Raw genomic sequence first — 27,052 nt, forward strand, 5'->3', positions numbered from 1 at the left:
CCAAGTACTGACCCCGCCCGACGTTGCTTAACTTCGGTCAAAAATCACGTTTGTTGTATGGTAGCCCCACTTAAATCTTTATTTTATTCTTTTTTTAGTATTTGTTGTTATAGCGGCAACAGAAATACATCATCTGTGAAAATTTCAACTGTCTAGCTATCACGGTTCGTGAGATACAGCCTGGTGACAGACGGACGGACGGACGGACGGACGGACGGACGGACGGACGGACGGACGGACGGACGGACGGACGGATGGACGGACGGACGGACAGCGGAGTCTTAGTAATAGGGTCCCGCTTTTACCCTTTGGGTACGGAACCCTAAAAATAATGAGTTTGTTTCATTGTGTACTGATACTGGTGTTCAGTGAACATCATGTTTCATTGTTTACTACATAAAAATGTTTCATTGTGAGACTAGGGGGTGTTTTTTGAATCAATAAAAAAAAACTGCACCAAAGAGTGAACGAAATTTAAAAATATTTAGCTCCAAAGTAACTTTAATACACATAGAACACAACAAAAAATGAAATAACGCCAAACTAGACTCTATATCTTGGTAAAAAATTGCGAAACATAAATGAAAAATATTACTTTTGTCGCACGAATTCACAATAACGCTCGTACAACGTGCTCCTTCTCCGAGGCGCGCTCGCGTATTAGGGAGGTGCTGGGGGTCCCTGAGCCTGCCCTTGCTTGACAGATGGCACTAGCTGATAACACCTAGTTTCCGAGATATCGCAAAGTTTCACTGTGTACAGATTATTGTCAAACGAAAACCTAACTAAACCTAATCTATATGGAACAATATTATGACTGTAATAATCATTTGCATATTTTGTCTTTTAGCTAAAGGCTTTTTAGGACTTTTAGGCTTGTAAGCATTTTTACTCATGAATTAATAATATAGTTATTTGTTTTACAAGGGGCAAAGTTGTTGTTTAACCGCTCGTGCTAATATTGATACCTGAGCAAGCGAAAGATTCCAGAATTAACCCCACGAGCGTAGCGAGTGGTTCGAATAATGGAATCTTGAGTGTTGCGAGGGTTTCAAAGCACGAGGGCTAAACAAAATTTGCTCCCGAGTGAAACACAAAATTTTTCACCACACCAACCCGAAGCAAATATTAAATGTAAAATATCAAACAAAATCAAACCAAATGAATGTTATTAAATATTTATCATCCAAAATCATCATTTAAAAGTCAATTCTACCAGCAAACATAAGAAAACAACTCAAAATTTGCATTTGATTACTTTGCCTCACATGTGAATAAAATGTAACTTTGCTATCGGTTTTTGAAGTGCAAAGTAAGCCTTTACGAGCTGGGTTGGTGAAAAACTATTAAAACGGATTATATCGCGTATATTGAACTGATTGATTGTTAGTGGTCACCCGACCACGAACGCTGTAAAGGGTTCGAAACGTCGGAATGTAGTATAAATTCAATATTCGCGACATAATCCGTTTTAACAGTTTTATAACCTAATTAAAATTTAAAAAAGGCTTTACGCCGATCAAACTAAACCTAATTAAGCCTCAAACTCCTATCCACGGTCCGAACCCGCAAGCGAAAGTGTAACATGGTCCTACTGCCTCCGTTTTTTACGTGCGCGCGCGCTGCTCACTATATATAGCGAAGCTACGACCAAACACGCATCATTCGCATTCAGGACTTCACTTCAGTGCAACTCACGCGCAGCATCATGAAGCTCATGGTGTGTTCAACTGTTTTTCTTCCATTGTGGCCAATTCCAAATTTAAAATGGTGATAGTGACAGTGACTAAGTGCAGTGCGCGGGAGCTTGTTCCTTGTTCTAGTTTGAGTTTCTCATGCATTATGCAACGCGGAAAGGCTTTTGTCGCTGTCACTGGATATCGATTAATGACAGTCTAGTATTAATTATGCTTTCAATTCACTATCACACACGATCCCGGTTGCGTTTACTTTTGTTTGCGATGAGAGTCACTTTTAGAGTCCCCAATTGCATTTTATATTGCGAATTCTTTATATCATTCAAGCCATCACTAGAGAAATGGAAATTAGTTTCTTTGCTGTCAATTTTAAATCAAAGAAAAGTTAGATGGGATGAGAAAAAACACTTCCTCATCCTCATAATGTATTTCTTGCCCCGAGCAAAACAAACTATGTTTCTCTTAACCCCTCATGACCTTAACTCATTTTAATTGTTTTTTAAATATTCCTAATTAACATAAGTGATTGTTACAGCTCGTGGCTGCCAGTCTGGTGGCTCTTCTGGCCTTCGCACACGCGGAAGAGGCAAAGAAAGCAGAAAAAGAAGTGGCAGTGACCGATAACAAAGAGGCGGCGACCGACGACAAAAAACACGAGAAGCGAGGACTCTTCGACATAGGACTGGGCTACGGCCACGGCGGGCTTGAGAGCGGCTGGGATAGTGGCTATGGATACGGAGGACATGGACACCATGAAACACACAAAACCATCACCGTGGTCAAGAAAGTCCCAGTTCCTTACCCGGTTGAGAAGCACATCCCCTACCCCGTTGAAAAGAAAGTCCCCTACCCAGTTAAAGTACATGTCCCGGAACCTTACCCAGTCGTGAAACACGTCCCTTACCCAGTCAAGGAGATCGTCAAAGTACCTTATCATGTCCCCGCGCCCTACCCTGTTGAAAAGAAGGTACCTTACCCGGTCCATGTGCCAGTTGACAGGCCCGTTCCCGTTAAAGTATACGTGCCCCAGCCCTACCCCGTAGAAAAGCACATACATGTCCCAGTAAAGGTCCCGGTGCCCGCTCCCTACCCAGTTGAAAAGAAGGTCCCGTACCCAGTGAAGGTGCCCGTCCATGTGCCCGCTCCCTACCCCGTCGAGAAGATCGTACACGTCCCATACAAGGTGCATGTTGACAGGCCCTACCCCGTGCATGTGCCTAAGCCCGTCCCCTACCCGGTTGAGAAGCCTGTCCCCTACCCCGTCGAGAAGCCCGTCCCCTACCCCGTAAAGGTCCCCGTCGACAGGCCCTACCCCGTGCATGTTGAGAAGCCCGTGCCCTACCCAGTGAAGGTGCCCGTGCCAGCGCCCTACCCCGTCGAGAAACACATCCCCTACCCGGTCGAGAAGCCCGTGCCTTACCCCGTGAAGGTTCCCGTCGACAGACCGTACCCAGTCCACATCGAGAAGCACGTGCCCGTCCACATTGAGAAGCCGGTGCCTTACCCGGTGAAGGTCCCCGTCCCGGTTGTCGTTCATGGTCATGGTCACGAGTATGGACATCATGAGAGCTATTAGAGGCTGCAGGAAGCAGAAACTGAATGTGATATGTAAATTTTAAGCTTAGCACGGTAATACGACGCGCGGGGGCCGAGCGGCGCGCCCTCAGAAGCATAGTAGCGTCCACTAGATACTTGGAGGTACCGCCGCTCGACCCGCGCACGAAACGCACTGAAAAATACTCCTTTTAGTCTATTTTTTGTTGTGATTTTTGTTTAAGCTTAGCCTGATCGGTGTTATGTTTTTTTAGTCCTGAGTTGATGTACCTGTTATTTTATAGAATTTCCGTCTTCCTTTGTGAAAAGTATTTTTATACGAACTGAGTAATAAAGTTTGGCCTTGCCAAAAGATAATTGTATGCACTTGTTTTATTCCCACACTAAAGCAGCTGTTTTGGAGTTAAGCTACGCATTAGGGGTAATAAAAATACTGATTATTAGCATTGTTGAGATATACGAAATGGCATAATATGACCCAGATCCGTATCGTCGGACGGCGCATGGCGTAATAGCGTCCCGACATTAAACGTACTACGAGATCTTTGTTTTGCGTAATATTTACTATCTACATGTACAAATTAAACGCAAGTTTTCAATAGCACATTAAAAACTGTAATAACACGTCATAATGCATAAAATTGTAAGTTAGTGGCAGTGTCATTTAGTAAATGGCGGTTACAAAATGTTGGTGGATGGTGATTTAGTCTTGCTTGCGACAGAGCGGAGGACGCGTGTTGCGAAAATGCTAAATTACAAATAACTCATGTTTTGTTTTAAAGCGACGAAATATGAAGCTCTGGTTGACCAATGTCACTAGTCATATCCATCCATTATAGTTAAGTAACTGCCTTGTCACGTCTATTTATTTTATTAACCACATTTATTTTTAATGGCACCTATGTCCAGGGGCCTGTGTTTCAAAAGCATGTAACCTATAATAGAAGTGCGGGTGTCACTTTTTGACAGCTTTTGTTAGAATATAAGGGACTTCCGCTTGTATTACAAAGTTTGTAGCTTTTGAGAAACGGGCCCCAAGCTACATTCCATAGCATACAAATACAAATATTTATAAATGTTATGCAAAGCTTACACGTCAAGTATACCTAGATGTGTATGCAATCTTACTACCAAGTTTATACAAAGTAAGCATTGTCAAAGTCTACCTGGTCTATATGCTCTAATGCTGTCCTGGCACAGGCCTCTCGTTGTATAAATAACTTTTGTCTCCACGCTCATAAAAACCGTATTGTACTCTGTGTTTATGTAGATATCTTAAGACAAAGCGATTATGATCTGTTTTATGGACCCCATTAAAATCGATGTTGTAATCGTGTACAGGCATTGCGCATTATCTCAAATACGGTGTAAAAGATTGATGTACTCCGGTAACGTACTACTTTTGTTTTATGCGTATAATTACAGAGAATGCGTGTGCAATGTATTTAATAATACAGCGGAAAACTAGTCAAACTAAATTTATTTTTGCCAACCTGACAGAGGGTAAAGATATTGGGAGCTAAATATTTAGTAAAAACTTAAATATCTTACAAAATATGTGCAATTTTGAAACAGACATTAAGTGAGAAATGACAGGGAAAAAATAATCTTTGAAAAAAAAGTTAAACCGACTTCAAAAAGGATAAAATAAAATATTATTATGCCGTTTTATATGCGCTAGGAACTCAAACGTTTGAAGTCGGTTTCCTCCTTTTTTGAAGTTGGTTAAAAACTATGACATTTAAAAGTATAGAAAAGTAAAAGGCTAAAAGGGCCTTCCTCTACAGAAGGCATTTAGAAATAATTACGTACAGAATTTTAGAATAACTATATATTTATTTTTCCAAATAATAACAGGGTCTTGGATACCTACGATATTTGAAATGACCACTCTTGTTCTGGAACTCGTAAATAAACATCAAGTACCTACCTATATACCTATATAAAATAAATAGATACATTCAACATTATTTCAAATTTATGAGTAATTTGGTTAAACCTTTTGGTTTATGCTTTTTTTGACTAAATACAAATACAAATACAAATAATTTTATTGAGAAAAGTATAGTACAGTGGTTGCTCTTAAAGACTAATAATTTATAAAGATATAAAGAATAGATACTGGCATACCTATTCAATAGACGGTAGGTAGGCGTTTCATCTATTTCGATTACTTTCTTAAGAAACATAATAAATGAATTAAAGGACTTAGATTTGATTACACCATTATCTTCTTGTTATTCAATTAGATCAAAGACTCAAGGTCAAATCTACATTCAATCACGATCAAACTTTCTGTAATGCGTAGATACACTTTCTTTACCAATTCCGAATCAGCCCTTATCCAGTTCTAATTCTCCAAAAATGAACTTAATCAGTAACTGCTAAGACCCACTTTTAAATGGTACATAGAAAGACATACTAGCAATTCATGTAGTCATGTTTCTGTTACGCAAAGCCATGGAAGTATTCGTAATCTTCAATCGCACAGCTTCTGAGCTGCGTGGCGAAATGTTCTATTAAGTCTTATCTATAGTTTCCCAATGTATTCAAATTCTGTACGGCGAATGTTCAAACCTTATGTCCATACGTTAAGAGGAGGCTAACTCAATATATATTATCAGTTTTTAGGGTTCCGTACCCAAAGGATAAAAACGGACCCTATTACTAAGACCACACTGTCCGTCTATCCGTCTGTCCGTCTGTTCGTATTTCTGTCACCAGGCTGTATATGAACCGTGATAGCTAGACAGTTGAAATTTTCACAGATGATGTATTTCTGTTGCCGCTATAACAACAAATACCAAAAAGTACGGAACCCTCGGTGGGCAAGTCCAACTTGCACTTGTTCGGTTACCTATTTATATTGAATCAAGAGCAGATGCCATGAAAAAATTCGCATGAAAACTTTTATTACTTGATTACTTAATAAACTGGAAAAACAGATAATTATGTAAATTTAGGTACAGTAAAAAAATTGTGCCATTTCGTACCTTGTCACTGTGACAATCAATATGAACGTCGCTAGAACCTCATACTATTGTCATTGTGACAAGGTACGCAATGGTACTAAAATTAGATTCCTTGATCGTACCTATGCTATATTGAAATGTACCTATATACAGGCATTCTATAATTAGACATAGATCCAGACTTTCGCTATCGTTTCCGAAACATATATCATGCGTGGATACTATGACTAACGTAATAATGTATAAGGATCAAACTGGGCTACTACAGTGGGGCTAGAGAATAAGCGGAAAGAATATTCAAATTGCGATACAGCAAATTTTTAAATTTCAGATTCACAAATATTTAGTCGTTTTGAATTCGCACATTAGTGAGTTTCGCGTAATTTAATTTTGAAACTAATAACTAATAAATATTTGTGTTTAATTAAGTTACCTTCTTTAAATGAATTTGAGCATCGTCATCTTCCAGGGACCCGTTTCTCTAAAGTTTGTAACTTGTAATACAAGTGGAAGTCCCTTTCTAACAAAAAATGTCAAAAAGTGACATCCGCTTGTATTACAAGTTAGAAGCTTTAGAGAAACGGGCCCCATGTCGTAAAAAAATCGAGAACAATCATGATTTCGAATTAGTAATTTATACTGCCCCTTTTATAGCACCACGAGCTTTATGACTTTTGACCACTTAGTCTAGTATAAATCTTGGTTTGGCCTATCTTATCTTATCTTAATGTTTTCGGGGGCCCTTGCGGATACACTTCGACCCATAGGGACCTTTTGTGCAATTACCCCCTAGAGAAGATCCGTCAACTACTCAAGAGCTTTTCCCACCATATCCATGTATTTTCCCACCATATCATATCCATGATGATGGAGCTCTTGGGTAGCGTTTTAAAGTCCTTTGGTTCCAGATATCCTGCTCCAAAGTCCTTCATTCTTTGTTTGACGAGGGCGTGACATTCACACATTGTTTCACTGTCTCTTCCTCTTCGTCACACATACGACAATCGGTGTCGTCAGAGTGTCCCATTTTGGCTTGGCCTAGTATTATCAATACGGCTGTCAGTCCCAAACTCCACTTTGGTCACTAGACACTCAGTCGGAACGCTCACCACAATTCGCATTGTGTAGAGATACCAACTTCGCGACCAGCGGCCCGTTTCTCAAAAGCTTGTAACTTGTAATACAAGTGAAAGTGTCCCTTTCTAACAAATGGTGTCAAAAAGTGACATGTATTACAAGTTACAAGCTTTTCATAAACGGGACCCCGAACGAATCCGGACTTTACTCGTATGTTTACTTTATGCTATGTATTATGTTTCTCGACGACGCATAATATTCCCAAATATGCATAAACCCTGCGTAAACTGACCCAAGACTCGCTGTTCCCCTGGCCCACGGCTCAAGTCGCACTCACACACCGTGGAGTCACACGTCAGTGCAGAAGTGTGACGGGCTCGAAAGTTGCACCACTGACGGACATGGCCTATCAGATCGTCTGCTTGTTCAACCGATTGTTAGCATACCGTAGCCAAGGACGTAGGGCTTCCTATGAGGAGATTTTGTAAGATTATTTATTTGCTTCCGATAGTCTTTTCTGCTAAGCCGGAAACTTACGGCGTTGTTACAAACATGATCAAATGAACTACTTGTAAAACGTCACGTTTAAAATTCCCATTTGCAAAATATGGTTCGTAGTGACCCATCTCAAAAAGTAGCAAAATAGTTTTATGCCCTCTTTATATTTTAGTTGCGTAAAGTATCATTCTATGGAACTTGCTAACTATGTAAACAAAAGTCACTAGTAAATTCATATTTTTTGACAGTTTCAATATGGCGGTTTGTTTACATACATAGTTAACAAGTTCCATAGAATGACAGTTTAAAATGTTATTAAGCAATAAATTTTATCCGGTTTATTGCGATTTTCTGTAAAGCTGCCTGTTACATCAATATAATCGTAATTTACGCTAGGGGTATTAAAATTTTCAATTGAGATTCTGTTTTTTCCCAGCTGAAAGAGAAGACAAGTTAATGTATTTTATCAAAATAACGTTTGTATAGGTTGGCATTGACCAACAAACATTTAAAAAATTAAGTTTTATATTCTTGGACACGTTATGCGTAATTTGTGAATCGTGTGAATTTTCAAAGAGGCTTTATTAAAATACTTCATCACCTTGGCGGATTGAAGAAAATCTACCATCACGATTTTTACATTGTCATTGATTAAACTTGTGTAACTAACTAAAGATTATTTATCTAAAGTTCAATAGCGTAGAGTTACGAGATAAACGGATATACATATCTTTTAATCCAAATAAGGCAACCATTAAATTACTTATGTAGTAAGGAAAATGTAAAAAGAACATTGATGTAATTAATAAATAAAAGTAAATAAAAATTTAGATATTTAAATTTATAAATTTTACATGCTTCTTTTATGAAGCACGGCTATTATAAGATCGGTATAAAAATCAGTGAAGTAGAAAATCTCATGTACTTAAGAACTTATTATCTCCGCCTATTTAATACGACGTATAACAAAAATTGTGGGGATCCGTTTAAGGGCATAATCGGTATCGTGTTCTGCCAGCCTATTATGGATAGCTTTATCCATCTTTAACCACGTGATAAAATAACTGTCACTGTTTAACACCGTGGGAAAGAAAGTGACGGACACCGTTTTATCACGCTGTCACGTAGACAAGAACGACCATCATATCCGTACTGATTAGGAAGCAATAGAATAATTTTTTTTGACGTAAAAACTTGTTGACCTTTGTATGGAGGGTAGGCCAACTTGGACGACCTTGGATTCTATGGATTTTTGAAGTGAAAACTTCTTTATCGGCGCTGTGCACTTTTTGAGTTGGGGAAAAAATGTTAAACTCGCGACAGATCACGTGACCGTAAGACGATCACGTGACCGTAAGACGGACACGTGACCTGATCGAAAAACTGTTACATGTAATGTCATTGAGTTTTTCTTTATTGATTTAAATGCCATGCAATGCCAAGTGGGTTTCGCTCTAACTGGTATTAATATAACTCGAGTACTAACAGTAATGTGCTTAGGGGTTTCAAGTAATGCGACGAAATAACGCTAGATGGCGTTAAGCTCAATTATACATAGTGCATTTTGTATTAGTCTAGTAGTAGTTTTCACTTCTGCCGGCACTCCCTGAGTGCAACCCGTTGTTTTTTTTATAAGACTTTGGCTTTCAAATTGTAACATAATATATAATTAAATTAAAGTGTTTCTTATCTCGTGATAAATAACATGATACACATATTTCAAGTAATTATACGCGTAGCGGGTTTTCTTATCGGAGTCAACGTAACTAATTTATTTTCCATTTCATCATTTTAAATATCGATTCGAACGATCGAAGGCGTGTCGTTTAAATGATTAACTGAGTTCAAAGTTCAGCTATAGGTTAACTCATTAAATAAACTCATTTGTATCGTAAAGTAGGTAACTAGGTCTTTTTTTACATGTCTTAACCCAGTGTCAAATTGTACTGGTAATCATGGTAAATTCAGGTTTAACCGGTTAACCCCGGGTTAGTGGACTGGTACAAGGGGCGCTTAGTGCTGTAATGATTATTTGTATTGAACTAAACATCGCGAAACCTATTGCAAATAACACATCAAACGTAGATTAATGATATGATCAGCAAAACGACAACCTTCAAGTAATAAACGATACTAAATCATAAACCAACAAAACTGCAACGCCGTTGCCACACCATCATTATAATCATTGTTTCATTAAGATCTACTATCATTAATTCTCGACCGATCGTTAACGATTGTGTAAATTCGAACGTGTCAGTCACCCCGTGCGCGTTGTAGTGGTATTCAAATTTATAAACAGTAGCGTATAGTATGCTAATAATCGATACTTGTTTACTATTTTCGGTAAGCGTGAGTGCCAGCAAGTTTTGAATCAGTTCTCGCTATACGATTAAGCTCAAATTTTGCCATTTTGCGAAAGCATCATTTTACGATAAGGACATTTTGCAAATGTCTCAAAATGTTAACATTTTGTTAATATCACTGTTTATAAGACGCAACAATGTAAATAAGTAGGTCAGTTTAACATACAATCCTATTTATTTCGTAATATTAACAGACAAATCCATTAATTTTAAAAAATTTAATCATGCACTTTCTAACCGCGATTGCATAATTTTCAACTTAAATCATGTTACTTTCATCTTCATTTTGATTCCACTCTCGGTTTCATTCAACACAACTCTTAGTTTCGTTTTATACTCACAGTTTCATTCGATCTTACTTTCGTTGCTTACTTTCGCTATCGTCATTTTACTTTCGTCGTGGCCTTGAGGAAAATTGAGGTTAGTGGGCTTAGACCAGTTATGGTCGTGAGATGCATCTTTGAGCGTGCTTCGTGTACTTAATGTGTTGGGCGTTTCATGTAATATTTACGAGCGCTGTACAATTTAATAATTGAAAAAATAAAACCACTTATATTTTTATCCATAAAGTTAATGTTATAATCTGTCTCTTTGTCTGCTACCCCTTTACATTTAAACCGTTGAACCGATTAAGATAACAGTCATTTAGTTTAAATCCAGCGAAAGGATTTTCTCCTAAGGAGTCCTGAGGACCTCCTCAGGCCTTTAGACCACTAAAGAGTCCTGAGGAGAATAGGCTTTATACCGGAAATCACCCCTTAACTCTGAAAATAAAGTTTATATTGCAAGTATTTTTGTGAGCGAAGGCCTCATAACTTAAAATATTACAAGGCATAGTTAGGTAATCTTAGAATAAAAGAAAAATAATTTTAACCTTTTTTTTTTAATTCAACCCCTAAGGGGTCAAAACGGGGTAAAAATTTTTTTTTCAAATGAAAAGCTTGAAACTCCTTGGAAAGGCATAATTAAAATACAAAGGCAAAGGAGTACAAGATCTTCTTGGAAATTCATCCTTTAAGGGGGTTAAAAAGGGGTTGAAATTTTAAATTGGCAAATTAACTATTTATAAGCAAAACAAAACCTCGTGTACTATATACGACCAACATTTCCCGTCTTCATTTCGCGTTCTTGGCCGCGCGTAACGGGGTCACTACACGTCTATTATTATGTCGTTATGTGTGTAACAACACTTATATCGCGAATTAGCGAATTTACTAATTAAACTTACTGTCGTTATTGAGTGTTAATGTGGTTTTAAGTGTGATTTTGAAATCGTATTGTTTATAGCTGCTCAAATTGTAGGTGTGAATGCGGATTAATAATATATTGTTTTGTTGCACATTTATAAGTAACACATAATCTTAGTTTAATTTACTTGTATGTACTTAAAAAAATACATTTTTTTCTTGTTATTCTATCCGAAAAAGTAGAACGCTAATTCATTAAGTAGGCAATTAAGTAAAATATTAATGATGCACCAATAAGTAAATTAAAAAGTTACAAAGGGTTTAAATAATCAGAATAATTATACCCAAATAGATAGCAACATGCGATCTCATGGCTGAAAAGCGAACATTTAAGTAGCGGAAAAAAGAACTCTTAATAGTTAACATAATGTGCAACATAACATAATACGATAGTGCAAAATAAATGAAAAATAAGAGAAAATGTAATTAACCCATACATACTCAGGTCAACACCTAGATCGTTCTATTTTTATTATTATTTATTTATATCTTACCATAATATGAGGTTTCAGGAGAAGTGCCGGAGTGGTCAATGAGTACAAAATGATCTAAACAAGACTTTATTAGACAAGGCTTTAGCCGCAACCAGTGAAACCTGTGTCGAAACATCGGTAAATAAAGGTAATTGAATAAAGTTCGCGTTAAACCCGTCTATAAATGTGAGTTAATAATACTTTATTGTTAAGAAAATAAGATTTAGTATCTACAGATCAGTTTGGACACCTAGTCCGCTCGGTTACTTCTGCTTTACGCATACAACCTCATTCTGCACCCCTAGCACATGATTGGCGCGACAGTATCTCGCAGCGAGATAAACTACCCGTCTTTTTCTATGTTAATAAAAGAGGGGCGTGTAGTCTATCTCGCCGCGAGATACTGTCGCGCCAATCATGTGCTAGCCCGGCTGGGGTCAAAACTTAAAGCGTATTCAGCGCCATCTACAAAAAGCATACAGTAACTATCAATGCGCTGTCCCTACCTTTTAAAAACCAAACGTCTAATCTTTCCAAGCATCGTAACATGTTTGTAAACTTTAAACAATTTTATTATAGTCTCGCTCATAATGAACGCCATCTGTACAAAACTTAGGGCAATTGTTACCACCTGGTATTTATAAAAAGTGAAAGGACCAATTTATGGTCACTAGCGCATAGGCAATCAAAGTTCTGAGTGCTATTTAACGCCATCTATGTAATACGCTTGTAACTACAGACGCTCGAATATTGAACAAGTGAACATCTAATAAAAAGTGAAAGGACTAGTAGTCACTGACGCTTAAGTTAGCGAAGTTCCTAGTTTATATTTAGCGCCATCAACGCAAATTACTTGTAGTAACAGACGATCTAATATCTAACTACTGACCCTTATAAAACAACAGTAAAAATATGGTCTCTGATGCTTACCTTAACGAATTTTATAAGTATCTGTCTAAACAGATACTCCATCTATGCTAAACACTCGTAATTATCGACTATCAAATATCTATCCCAGCCATTCTCAAAGTGTGTTCCGCGGAACCCTAGGGTTCCGTGACACCCCTGCAGGGGTTCCGCAAGAATTTAGAATAATTTAGAATAATAAAATAAGCATAATTATTATGCTTATTAATAAAAAAATACACTTCTAAAAACTATTGTTTTATTGTAGGGTTCCATCAAGTATTTCGATTTCCAAAAGGGTTCCGTCAAAAAAAAAGATTGAGAACCGCTGATCTATCATTTATTCTAACAAAAAGTTCTATGTATGGTCACTGGCGCTTAAAAAATAAGTTCATATCTTCAATTTGGCGCCATCTATGCATTACACTTGTAGCTACCGACCTTACCTTAAAAAAGTGAAAGGTCCAAGCTTGGTCACTCGCGCGCAGTCAAACTTGTTAGTTCCGAGGTTTTCCGCTACAAAAATCGTAGCGTTAGTGTGTTAAACTTACCAGTCATGTCAGTTTTTTATTTGGACTTACCTGCAAAAAAAAGATAAAGTTATTATTTTATATTAATGAGGTATTGAAAATTCTACATTACTTCGACATCATGGAAGATATTTCGTTATTTAAAATAGGTACTTTAATTTTAAAATACAGTAGTAAAATATCATTCTATGGAACTTGCTAACTATGTCAACAAAAGTCAATAGTAAATTCATCATTCAGAGACAATTTCAATATGGCGGTTTGTTTACATAGTTAGCAAGTTCCATAGAATGACACTTTAAGGTATTGCTATCGTAGAAGGATGTTAAATGAACGTTTCTAAACACAAGCGTAGGAAGCGCTACGCATATTCGTAGCATGCGTAGAGATGCTACGTTTTTTACATTTTAACAATAATACATTTCAATGGACGTCCTCTGGCTAATATGATAATGATGATGACATTATAGGAGGCTAACTTGCCAATTCGAACGAACACTGATATCAGAATGATGTCATTTAGTTATAGTAAGTCCCGCTCGTGCCAATTTATTTATGTTACAGAATTTTGACGCGTATTATTACTATTTCCTATTTACCTCTGAATATATTGAAATATGCATAACCTATATTATGTAATAACTCAACTTTTAAGAATAAAAGCAAATCAGACCGATACGAATCTATACCAAACATAATAACTTAGTAATTAGTAGTGTAGTCGAGCAAGTGGCATTCAGATTTCAAAAATCTGTTACTAAATTTGATACTGATATTTTATTACTTTTAGTGGCTCTCGCTTGCGCTTATTTATATTGGCATCAAAAGTTAAGTGTCTGACCGCCACTTAGAAACCAATTCGCATGTACCTACACTGATATCAGAATGACATCTAAATTACGTAATTTAGTTGTCGTGTGTCTCGCTCGCACCAATACATGTACGAATAATGAACACCATGAAATGCATGATAACTATTTGACATCATTTAGATATCATTCTGATGTTAGTGTACTCGATTGACCGTGTTCGATTGACCTATTAGTCGCCCTAAAAATTAAATGATGATTACCGTGAATTAACTATTCTATGGGCCAGCTTCGAAAAATATATGTCAAAAATTAGCTCTAGATACGATATGAATCGGATATATCAGTGTCAAAAGTAACGTTTCTTCAAACATAAACCAGGCACGGACCTTTCACTTTTTTAAGGTAAGGTAAGGTAAGGTAGGTAAGGTAAGGTAGTTTTAAGGTAAGGTAGTTAGAAGTGTATTGCATAGATGGCGCGAAATTGAAGTTTACTTTAATTTTAAAACGTCGGTTTTGACACTGACATAACCGATCCATATCGTATTCAGAGCTAATTTTTGACGTTTATTAAACAGAGCGTATATGCCCTTTCCCGGGCCTCAAAGGTAGCAAAGACATAAAGGAGTTCTTTCTGCTTAATTCGCGTATCATATCGATAGCAGATTATTTTAGTCGTAACGCCGCTTCATTACAGAAACTAAACCATGGAACGGCTCGCTATTGGATTGCTATTTACGCACTGATTTAGGCAAATTGTTAGATTCTCATTTGAGGTTACTGCCCTAGTTATGCTTGTAAGATTATATTCATTTACTGAGTTGTAGACCACGCAAGCATAACTGAAAAAATGCTATTTGAAAATAAAATCAGTAACTGATGAACTTCGTTTTTGAAGTCAAAAATGTACCTAAAAAGCATGCTTTTATATTACATAATATGGTGCTACTTTACCGCACTAGTTCCATAATTAGCACATTACGTGACTATGTCGAAATTTAAAGGGTCATATCGTCAGGTTTCTTTTTTTTTTTTTCGTATGGCTTTTTGTGTTACTCTACTTCAGAGATTTACAGTTTTTAAGTACTGTACCGCTTCTATTGTTAAGGTGGTCAGATCTTCAACTTGCCCTTGATATTTGGTTAGAGGACAGTCAAATACCGTGTGGTGTACGGTCTGCTCGGCTGCTCCACACGGACATACCGGTGATTCGCACCAGTTCCATTTGTGCCATAAATAAGCACAGTTTCCAACTCCCGTCCTTATTCGATTCAGCATACACCAGACGCGACGGGGTTCCTCAAAGCCAGCAGGTCGTGTCTTGGTATTAAGCTTGGAGACGTCGCCAGGGAGAGATCTTGATTCCCATTCAGATTCCCAAGAGTCCCGTAGGTTACACATTGGGGCTGGATCATGGAATCTCAGCACTGGGGGATGGCGAGACTTAAGTCGTGTCTTTTTAAAATCATGAAGGTCTTCATGGATGGGTAAGTTTGTGGATGCCCGGATCTTTTGTATTTCAAGGCCAAGGCATCTTTCTCTCCGCATATGAGGTGGCAGTATGTGGGATAGGACTGGTAGCCAATAGATCGGTGTGGGCTTGAGGCATCCAGAGATGAGGCGCATCGTGTGATGGAGTTGGACGTCAACCAGGGAAGTGTGAGCGCTGTTCAGCCAGACGGCAGAGCTGTATTCGGCTGTCGAAAATACCAGCGACAGTGCCGAGGTCCGGAGTGTAGCTGCATTTGCACCCCAGGTAGTTCCGGTTAGCTTTTGGATGATGCTGTTGCGGGTTTTCAGCTTTGCAGACACTTTCCCAAGATGCTGTTTGAAGTTCAGGCTTCTGTCAAGAGTAACTCCCAGGTATTTGGGGTAGAAGTTATGTTTCAGAGTGGTGTCCCTAAACTTCACATTGAGCTCTTTTTTGGCCATTTTGTTGTTTAAGTGAAAGCAAGCTACTTCCGTTTTAGAAGGGTTAGGACACAAGCGCCAGTTCGTAAAGAAGTTGTCCATGGTAGAAAGATCCCTTGTTAACGTTAATTCGGCAGCCTGCATGTTTGAGTCTAGTGTGACCAAGGCCAGATCGTCCGCGTATCCAAATTTCCGGCTTGTTGTTTCGGGCATGTCGTGGACGTATAAATTGAAGAGCAGTGGTGCGAGAACCGACCCTTGGGGGAGGCCATTATTTAGGACTCTTACATGGCTAGCACTCTCACCAAGGTGTACGCGGTACGGCCTGTTACTAAGTGCATTTTCGAGCAGCCTGTAGATTTTTATGCACGGCACTATTTTCAGCAGCTTTAATAACAGACCCTGGCGCCAGACGGTGTCATATGCTGCAGTGAGGTCGATGAACGCTGCAGATGCCTTCATGTTACGATCGAAACCCTTCTCAATGTGCGTTGTAAGTGCCAGAACCTGGTCCGTGCAGTTTCTTTGGGGGCGGAAACCAGCTTGCTCCTGTGGTATGGAGTTATTAATGACGCTAGAAATGCGGTTGTATATAATGCGTTCCAGGAGCTTGTAAATGACACTAAGAAGTGCTATTGGTCGATAGCTTTCTGCTTTATCGTCCGATTTTCCGGGCTTTAAGATTGCTATGATTTTAGCACGTTTTAAAGGAGGGGGAACTGTGCCCGAGTCTATTATGGCTGTGTAGAACTTGGCGATCCAGCCCCGCGTGCGAGGGCCGCAGTACTTAATAAACTCTGGAAATATTTCGTCATCACCACAGGCTTTATTTATCGGGATTTCTTTTATGGCAGACATCACTTCGTCTGCAGAAACTGGCCGTCCAAAGTCCTGATGCGGCAGTGTCTCATTCTTGAGATTTTGGAGCTTCTTGCGGACTTTGCGGGTGTGAAGTTTGTCACTGGGTGCCTTTGACAGTTTGTGGATCCTAAGCGCGATTTCATTGGGATCCACTTTGGGCTTTCGTTTCTGGGACGTGTCCCCGGAAGACAGTCTGTTCAGGGTGTGCCAGGCTTTACGACTAGAGTGCTTAAAGCTCATAGTTTCAACTGTTTGTGCCCACTTCATTCTGCGAGCATTATCCAGGGACCGTATAAGTTCGTGTGCTACCTCCCTGTCTCCAGTTTCAGAAAATTCGTTCCACAGCGTTTCAGTCTCAGCGTTCCAACAAGGGATGTAGTTTCTTCTGTATCCTCGGGGTATGTGCTTCTTAGCGATGCTTTTGATTAGTTTCCGAAATCTCTCGTAGTTTTTGGGTTCGGGGGGGATCCATCTTAAGCAATCGTCAAGTTCGGCTGCATAGGAAGGCCAGTCGGCCTTTTTAAAATTCCAGCGAGGTACAGGATACGATTCTACCATCGGTATTTGTAAGCCAATCGTTATAAGGACTGGCCTATGTTGACTGTGAGGGAAGTCTGCGAGGACCCGCCTAGCTGTCGGGACTGGGGTTCCGTCGGTGGCCTTCGTGGTGAAAACGAGATCGGGGTTATAATCGCGGTCCCAGCGAGCGGATCTAAACGTACCCTTTCCCTTATTGGACACAGCGAGGAAGGTATTGTATCTATCAGACCAGTCGATAAGTGCCTCGCCATTGCCATCATTTTGTCTATAGCCCCAGCTGGTATGGTGGCTGTTGAAGTCACCTATAAATAATGCGGGGTGTTCGAGGCTGGGCAAAGGCGGTGTGGGCCAGCAGGAGTTCGGTGGCTTGTATATATTGCAGAGTTTGATTTCACCAAGCTGGACAGTTGTGGTGGCAATATTATTAGTATCAATGTTGTTCGAGAGCAGGCTGATTTGATGGGATATCGCTGTTCGGGCAAAGGTAGCTGTTCCGTATTGGGCGTGGTATGTTGCTGCGATGAGGTCGTAACCTGGTATGTTACCTCTACGGGCAAGTTGAAAGTCGTCTGCGGTATGCGTTTCCTGAAGCAGGACAACGTCAATGTCATTGTCATGCAAGATTTTGTGCAAACATTCTGTCTTAGATTTACTAATACTTTCTATATTCAGTTGCAAAACGCGAACTGATGGTCCAACGTTCCTTGTTTTTGGGCGCTTAAAAGTGCCGTTTTTAGAAGCATCCGAATTCATATCGAGTATTGGTTGTTGAAGTAGAGTAAGCTGCGAGACCTTGAAGAGGCAGTGCAGCTGCCAAAGTTGTTGCGCTCTTAGCACCACCCGGGGATCACGTGTAGGGCTATCTAAGGTAATTCCTACGGACGTGGAGCAACATCGACCCCCCATCGACAATATCGTCAGGTGACAAGCAAAAGTCACTAAAGTCACAAGTTCATAGCTATAGTGAACCATATATTAGTACGAAAAAAAGGTTGATTTTTGTTTAAATATTTTATAGTAGTTAGTGAATTTTGTTGTCACCTGACGATATATTATGTACTGTAAAACGTTGTACGATACATGTGCGAATAGGTAATTCGAAACTCGTGTCGATTTAAATGTAAATTTACCGCCACTCGTTTCGAATTTCCTATTTTTCACACTTGTATCGTAATGTACTATTCCGTCAGAGTTGATGTGTCTTCCATCTTATTTCCAGAGCCGTATGGTAGAATGACTTAAGATATTGTGGATATATATCAAAACTACTAGAACTTTTAACTTCTAGAGGTACCCACTTATTCAAATACTCCAATAAGTAGAATAGTTCACGTTGTCATATATCCGTAATATCCATTATACATATGTTTCACTTTCTATATTTCACAACACTTACATATTTGTCATTGAATTGTAAAAGTATCAAGGCGATAAAATTTTATAATAATCCAATTTGGTAATCGAATAATTCTACTAACGGTAGCTATATTCGTACGGATTGCAACACAACTTTTAACATTCCATTTAGTCCGTTTATGAGTTTAAGTAAATGTAAACAAACAAACAATGAGACAAGGGGCCCGATTCGGATTTTGTAATAGACATCTATTAGATATCTTTTGGACATCGCCAAGATACGATAACGATATGTTTAAAATCTAACATGTCAAATTTGACATTTCCGCGATTCTGGAGATACTCTTAAACGATTTCCACAAGATTTTACTTAGAGATCTAATTCACATCTAATAGATATCTAACACGATCTATCGTAAAAGTGACATTGGTTGCCGGAATTGCGATGCAAAAGAGAACTAGTTGAAATCTAAACTGTAACGTATCTGAAGAATGGATCTAGTACGTGTCGTCTCTTGTGAATATCTTGAAGTTCGAATACGGCAGAAGGTAAACAATATGAGCAGCCAGCCTATTATGGATAGCTTTATCCATCTTTATCCACGTGATAAAATAACTGTCACTGTTTAACACCGTGGGAAAGAAAGTGACGGACACCGTTTTATCACGCTGTCACGTAGACAAGAACGACCATCATATCCGTACAGGACAGGGCCAGAAAAGAAAAGCACGTAATTGCTGGCCGCATGGCAAGGAAGCGTGGCGATGGACGTCCACACGTTGGGCGGACAGAATAACGTTAGTGACAAGGGCGTTTTTTTTTTTAAGTTGTCCCCTACACTTTTTTTCAAGTTTGGGATTTTTTATGTTATTTCTACTCAGAATCACGAGCTCTTTCTATACTAATAGGACAAAAAAAGTGTCGCGTCCATAAAAGCCGATTCCCACCGGCTTGCCTGTTTTTGGACGTTTGAGCAGAGTTCTAAAGGAAATATGTAAGCCAAATTAGCCCCGCCCCGGCTTGCCTATGGATATGTTTGACGCGCCGCCACTGGTAGCCTATTGCTCAAAGGTTGACTGGAAGAGATCCCTTATAGGGATAAGTTCGCCTTTGTACATTGTATACTTTCTTTTAATTGTATCTTAACCTGTCTTATGTACCATAAAGTGTTTACATACATACATACATACCATATTGCATGCGCCTCAACTATGATACTTTTTAGGGTTCCGTAGCCAAATGGCAAAAAACGGAACCCTTATAGATTCGTCATGTCTGTCTGTCTGTCCGTCTGTCTGTCCGTCCGTATGTCACAGCCACTTTTCTCCGAAACTATAAGAACTATACTGTTGACACTTGGTAAGTAGATGTATTCTGTGAACCGCATTAAGATTTTCACATAAAAATAGAAAAAAAAACAATAAATTTTTGGGGTTCCCCATACTTTGAACTGAAACTAAAAAAAAATTTTTTTCATCAAACCCATACGTGTGGGGTATCTATGGATAGGTCTTCAAAAATGATATTGAGGTTTCTAATATCATTTTTTTCTAAACTGAATAGTTTGCGCGAGAGACACTTCCAAAGTGGTAAAATGTGTGTGTCCCCCCCTGTAACTTCTAAAATAAGAGAATGATAAAACTAAAAAAAATATATGATGTACATTACCATGTAAACTTCCACCGAAAATTGGTTTGAACGAGATCTAGTAAGTAATATTTTTTTAATACGTCATAAATCGCCTAAATACGGAACCCTTCATGGGCGAGTCCGACTCGCACTTGGCCGCTTTTTATATCTTAATCAGAGCAGCTAATGTGAGAGGTTTGTAAACTTAATTAAGCTAACAACGAAGACTTTGTCGTGACTCTTTACTATCTTACTCACTAGGTTACTATACCAAACTAATGAGGAACATAGTAAGTGAGTAAGAACGGAGAGAAATGTCGCACGACGATCGATAAAAAACGGGGAAGCGGTGCGCGGGAGTCGCTCTGGGGACAGTGGCGCGCGCAAGTGTTATTGGCATTTATATATAGGTATGTAAAATTATTATCTGGCAGACCGAGCTTTGCTCGGAAAACATATAAAAACTCAAAAATGCGCATTTTCCCAGAGATAAGACCTAGCTAGGTCGATTATTTACTTACTTAACATAGGAGTATTAAAAATATTTAATGGTGTTGTACTTTTCTGTTTTCGTTAAACAAAAATAGGTTCACGCGAAATTATTACGGTATTTTTTTATGTGCATGGACATTTTGGTGAATTGTTTACATCGATAGTTTTACTTACCCTAATGACTAATGACAGTCGCATATGGTAATCTGCGCTTAGTCAGGAGTGTATTATGATAAAGTAGATACAGTATCTTAAAAAGCAGTAGTTCAATTTTTTTACACTCTTGAAACAATTAGGTACGAATACCGCTATAAAAATAATATAATAATATCATAACCAGCAGATTCATTAAAAAAAATAGGCAGTGATTGACTTTTCTATTCGGATCTATAGTTTTGCTTGAATTTTCGTTAAAGTATTAATAAATAATATCACCAATAAGTTCCTTAATTCGTTAGCGTTAACTGTATGATTTAGATTTAGATTTATTTATTTCATAATATGAAATTACAATATAAATTATTTTACACTAATCTATACGAAAGAAATATTATATATCTGATAAGAAATATTGTTTTTTTTTCTACCATTCTAAACATTCACAACACTTTTGCACCCACCACTACCTAGTTCGAGCTAGTGCTGTGCAATTAAATCGACGGAAGTATCTTACGCAAGCTAGTGACGTCACCGAGTCGATGCCACGCAAGCCGTTATCTGCACGTGTGATAATCTCCGTTATGCTGTGCGCGTGCACATGCATAATACGGAATCTAGTCAATTAATGTGTCATACGTGGTTACGGTTAACGCATTAAATACCGGGAACCCGCTCGGCGGGTTCTCTGTTCGTAGTCGCTTTCCTCTACAAAGCGGGAAAACGCTGAAATCGGCTTCGAGCGTAGCGCTACGAAAACGTTGGTAGTGGATGCGTTAATGTATTAAAAATTGGTAAATACTTAGGTACTTATATTATAAAAACTGGTCATTAGTCTTTTGAGATCAAAGAAAACTTATAAGTATTTTGTATGATGATAGTGTATTTATTTATTTATATAGCGGGAAATCAATTAAATTTGTGTCAATATACAATTAACGTTAAAGTCAAAATTTATATAATAAGAGCTATCTCCTTATTTAAGAGTCAGAGGTACGAGACGACGTATCAAAGTTTCGAATGCGAAATTAATATATGATGAATCGATAGCCGACAAGAGTATGTAATGGCGGCACTTCCCATCACTAGAGTTACGTGATCGTATTATTAAGATGCACACGTTCTTCTCAACATTGCCAGTTCGATAATTTGAGTGTTTACTGCTTATTATGGTTTCTTTATATTCCTATACAAGTAAACAATCTTGACAACATTAAGAAATTTTGACATAATTTTATATACATACTTATATCAACCACACTCACATACGTTTGGTTTTTCCCTAATTTGTCTATCTATCTAATACCTATACGTTTGATTTTTCCCTATTTAATTATTTTTATAAGAGTTAGTATGTGTTCTTGTAATAATCAAAATATCAAAAAAAGTCAAACGAAGGAGCTGGCTATGGTTAATATCAAATTATGTAAATATATTTAACCATAATTTCAATTACCCAGAGAGGGTTAAGTAAGTAAGTAAGTCGTAAGTTCGTGTCTTGCCCGAATCGGTTAATTTTTAATATTTCCTTTATTATAAAAAATCTAGTAGAGTTCATATTACAAAACATACGCCATTATCAATTGATCATGATATGTAAGTATTTAAAAGTAGTAAATACTAGACTAGGGGCCCGATTCGGAATTTGAACTAGATATCCATTAGACATCACCAATATACGACAACGATATTTTTAAGATCTAGCCTGTCAAATTTGACATTTCCGCGATTCTGGAGATACTCTTGAACGATTTCCACAATGTCTAAAACGTCTCGTTATATATTTTTAGATCTCAAAACGGTTTTGAAACGATCTTAGTACGATAATTTAACGTAAAAGTGACATTGCTTGTCCGAATTGAGCTGCAATCTACTACCAGGTATCTAGTACATAACGTATCGTTCTCTTCTCTAGAACGGATCTTGTTTTCCGAATACCGCGGTAGACTATTGCAAGGCACTAGACTACCCTGAACTCATACCGATTTGCTCATTACACAATTTCATGATAATTAAAGCGATTAATGAGTATTACAAATGTATACCTTGTAATAAATGACTGCTAGGTACCTGCTTTTAAATTCGCTATTAAATACATTGTAAGTTCTTACATTAACCTGTCAAAAGACCACCTTACACAAGTGGTGGAAAGTGCCGCTTGGATCCCTCCTAGAAGGGAATAAATAGCCCTTTTCGGAATAGGTGATGTGCAAAGCAATTTGACCCATATTGGTCTACCTATAAAAACACGTGTTAGGTCCGAGATACACTTGTAAATTTTACTTACGTAAGTAGGCACAAAGCTATTTGTTAGAAAGAGATAACGATATTCATCTCTCATTCTGTAGTATAGTTGTGTCCCTCTTACGTTAGTAAAACTTACAAGTCAAATTAAGTTAGCATCACACGTGTGTCATTAGTTGGGATGGACTCGGATGCTACATAATAAACATTATTTAAGTTGAATATAGAATATGTTGGTTTTTTTATATCACATCGGTGGCAAATAAGCATACGGGCCGCCTGATGGTAAGCAGTCACCGTAGCCTATGGACGCCTGCAACTCCAGAGGTGTTACATGCGCGTTGCCGACCTTTTAACACACTCCTTTGTACACTCCTTTATTGAAGAACCCCATACTGTAGAGCCTGCACTGCAGACCCTCGGGAAAACCTCGTAAAGGAGCTAATTCCACAGCCGGAGCGTCCGCGGGAGGAAATTCCTCTTAAACCGCACAGTTATGTATACAATAGTGATAATGATCAGCTGGTCAATCTATATATCTTAGTTAGGCCACTCAGCAAGATTCGTGAACACTGTACTTAACTGAAAACTGTCCATTATATCACAATTGTATAAAATAGAAAATATGTAGTCGGCTGAAAAGCTGTCCATTATATCACGATTGTATAAAATACTATTAAAGAATGTGTCCACTAACGCGTGTAACACCTCTAGAGCCGCAGCTTCCATAGGCTACGGTAGCTGCTTATTATAAAGCAAGCGGTATGCTTATTTGTCACGATGACTAGATTACGGAATTACAAATGAGTATTATTCGTAAGTCGTAACCTAATCTGCACTGATACTTAAACATTCAAAACAAGAATGATATAAAATGAAGTCTTAATCTTATCTATCTTATATATCTATATATATAAATGCAAGTGTCCTGACTGACTGACTGACTGACTGACTGACTGATTCATCAACGCAGAGCCGAAACTACAAAAGCTAGAAAGTTGAAATTTGCACACTAGGTTGCATTTGTAAAGCGTACAAGAGATAAGAAGCGATTTTGAAAAATTCAACCCCTAAGGGGGTTAAAAAGGGGATGAAAGGTTGTATGGGGTTCAAGTTTTAGTTTAAGCTAGAAATTTGAAACTTTGTGAAAATGTATTATATAAAAAAATAAGAAAACTAATTTCAGCGTTTTCGAAAATTCATCCCCCAAGGTGGTGAAAAAGGGGTTGAAAGTTTGTATGGAGATCAAATATTTTTGTGAGTGTGTGACTTTAAACTTTGTATATGGGTATATTATTATAAGACAGGAAAAGTAATTTCAGCGTTTTTGAAAATTCATCCCCTAACAGGGTTAAAAAGGGGTTGAAAGTTTGAATCCATTACAAATGCTTTGAAACTTCTTAGAAAGGCATAATAGCCGATTACAAAAAAAAGTAATTGCGAAGTTTTAGAAAATTCAACCCCTAAGGGGGTAAAAAAGGGGATGAAACTTTGTTTTGGGGTGCAAATTTTATTTTAAGCTAGGACCTTGAAACTTTGCAAAAAGGTATTAAATTAAAAAACAAGAAAACTAATTTCAGCGTTTTTAAAAATTCATCCCCCGAGGTGGTGAAAAAGGGGTTGAAAGTTTGTACGGAGATCAAATATTATTGAGAGTGCGGGACTTGAGTCTTTGTATAAAGCCATATTATTAAAACTCAAGAAAAGTAATTTCAGCGTTTTTAAAAATTCACCCCTTAAAAGGGTTAAAAAGGGGATGAAAGGTTGTATGGGTTTCAAGATTTATTTTAAGCTAGGAATTTGAAACTTTGTAAAAATGTATTGTATTAAAAAATAAGAAAACTAATTTCAGCGTTTTCGAAAATTCATCCCCCAAGGTGGTGAAAAAGGGGTTGAAAGTTTGTATGGAGATCAAATATTTTTGTGAGTGTGTGACTTTAAACTTTGTATATGGGTATATTATTATAAGACAGGAAAAGTAATTTCAGCGTTTTTGAAAATTCATCCCCTAACAGGGTTAAAAAGGGGTTGAAAGTTTGAATCCATTACAAATGCTTTGAAACTTCTTAGAAAGGCATAATAGCCGATTACAAAAAAAAGTAATTGCGACGTTTTAGGAAATTCAACCCTAAGGGGGTAAAAAAGGGGATGAAACTTTGTCTTGGGGTGCAAATTTTATTTTAAGCTAGGACCTTGAAACTTTGCAAAAAGGTATTAAATTAAAAAACAAGAAAACCAATTTCAGCGTTTTTAAAAATTCATCCCCCGAGGTGGTGAAAAAGGGGTTGAAAGTTTGTATGGAGATCAAATATTATTGAGAGTGCGGGACTTGAGTCTTTGTATAAAGCCATATTATTAAAACTCAAGAAAAGTAATTTCAGCGTTTTTAAAAATTCATCTCTTAAAAGGGTTAAAAAGGGGATGAAAGGTTGTATGGGGTTCAAGATTTATTTTAAGCTAGGAATTTGAAACTTTGTAAAAATGTATTATATAAAAAAATAAGAAAACTAATTTCAGCGTTTTCGATAATTCATCCCCCAAGGTGGTGAAAAAGGGGTTGAAAGTTTGAATGGAGACCAAATATTTTTGTGAGTGTGTGACTTTAAACTTTGTATATGGGTATATTATTATAAGACAGGAAAAGTAATTTCAGCGTTTTTGAAAATTCATCCCCTAACAGGGTTAAAAAGGGGTTGAAAGTTTGAATCCATTACAAATGCTTTGAAACTTCTTAGAAAGGCATAATAGCCGATTACAAAAAAAAGTAATTGCGACGTTTTAGAAAATTCAACCCTTTGGGGTTAAAAAGGGTATGAAACTTTGTCTTGGGGTGCAAATTTTATTTTAAGCTAGGACCTTCAAACTTTGCAAAAAGGTATTAAATTAAAAAAAAAAGAAAACTAATTTCAGCGTTTTTAAAAATTCATCCCCCGAGGTGGTGAAAAAGGGGTTGAAAGTTTGTACGGAGATCAAATATTATTGAGAGTGCGGGACTTGAGTCTTTGTATAAAGCCATATTTATTAAAACTCAAGAAAAGTAATTTCAGCGTTTTTAAAAATTTATCCCATAAAAGGGTTAAAAAGGGGATGAAAAGTTGTATGGGGTTCAAATTTATTTTAAGCTAGGAATTTGAAACTCTGTAAAAATGTATTATATTAAAAAATAAGAAAACAAATTTCAGCGTTTTCGAAAATTCATCCCCCAAGGTGGTGAAAAAGGGGTTGAAAGTTTGTATGGAGATCAAATATTTTTGTGAGTGTGTGACTTTAAACTTTGTATATGGGTATATTATTATAAGACAGGAAAAGTAATTTCAGCGTTTTTGAAAATTCATCCCCTAACAGGGTTAAAAGGGGTTGAAAGTTTGAATCCATTACAAATGCTTTGAAACTTCTTAGAAAGGCATAATAGCCGATTACAAAAAAAAGTAATTGCGAAGTTGTAGGAAATTCAACCCCTAAGGGGGTAAAAAAGGGGATGAAACTTTGTCTTGGGGTGCAAATTTTATTTTAAGCTAAGACCTTGAAACTTCGCAAAAAGGTATTAAATTAAAAAACAACAAAACAAATTTCAGTGTTTTTAAAAATTCATCCCCCGAGTTGGTGAAAAAGGGGTTGAAAGTTTATACGGAGATCAAATATTTTTTAGATTGCGGGACTTGAATCTTTGTATAAAGCCATATTATTAATTCTCAAGAAAAGTAATTTCAGCGTTTTCAATAATTCATCCCTT

At 37.6% G+C, this 27,052-nt stretch overlaps 2 protein-coding genes across 2 annotated transcripts in view; one reads left to right on the top strand and one right to left on the bottom strand.

Moving 5' to 3' along the window:
* LOC134649375 (angiotensin-converting enzyme) overlaps positions 1-27,052 on the bottom strand; it is a 265,129-nt gene that overhangs the window by 150,266 nt on the left and 87,811 nt on the right. The window lies entirely within an intron of this gene.
* LOC134649350 (skin secretory protein xP2-like) lies at positions 1,577-3,613 on the top strand. The gene is made up of 2 exons (XM_063504063.1): positions 1,577-1,720; positions 2,233-3,613. The coding sequence occupies exons 1-2, from the start codon at positions 1,709-1,711 to the stop codon at positions 3,271-3,273; spliced, it is 1,053 nt and encodes a 350-aa protein (XP_063360133.1). The 5' UTR covers positions 1,577-1,708; the 3' UTR covers positions 3,274-3,613.

This window comes from Cydia amplana, chromosome 7 (assembly GCF_948474715.1).
Source record: "Cydia amplana chromosome 7, ilCydAmpl1.1, whole genome shotgun sequence".
In the NCBI taxonomy this organism is placed as follows: Eukaryota; Metazoa; Arthropoda; class Insecta; order Lepidoptera; family Tortricidae; genus Cydia; species Cydia amplana.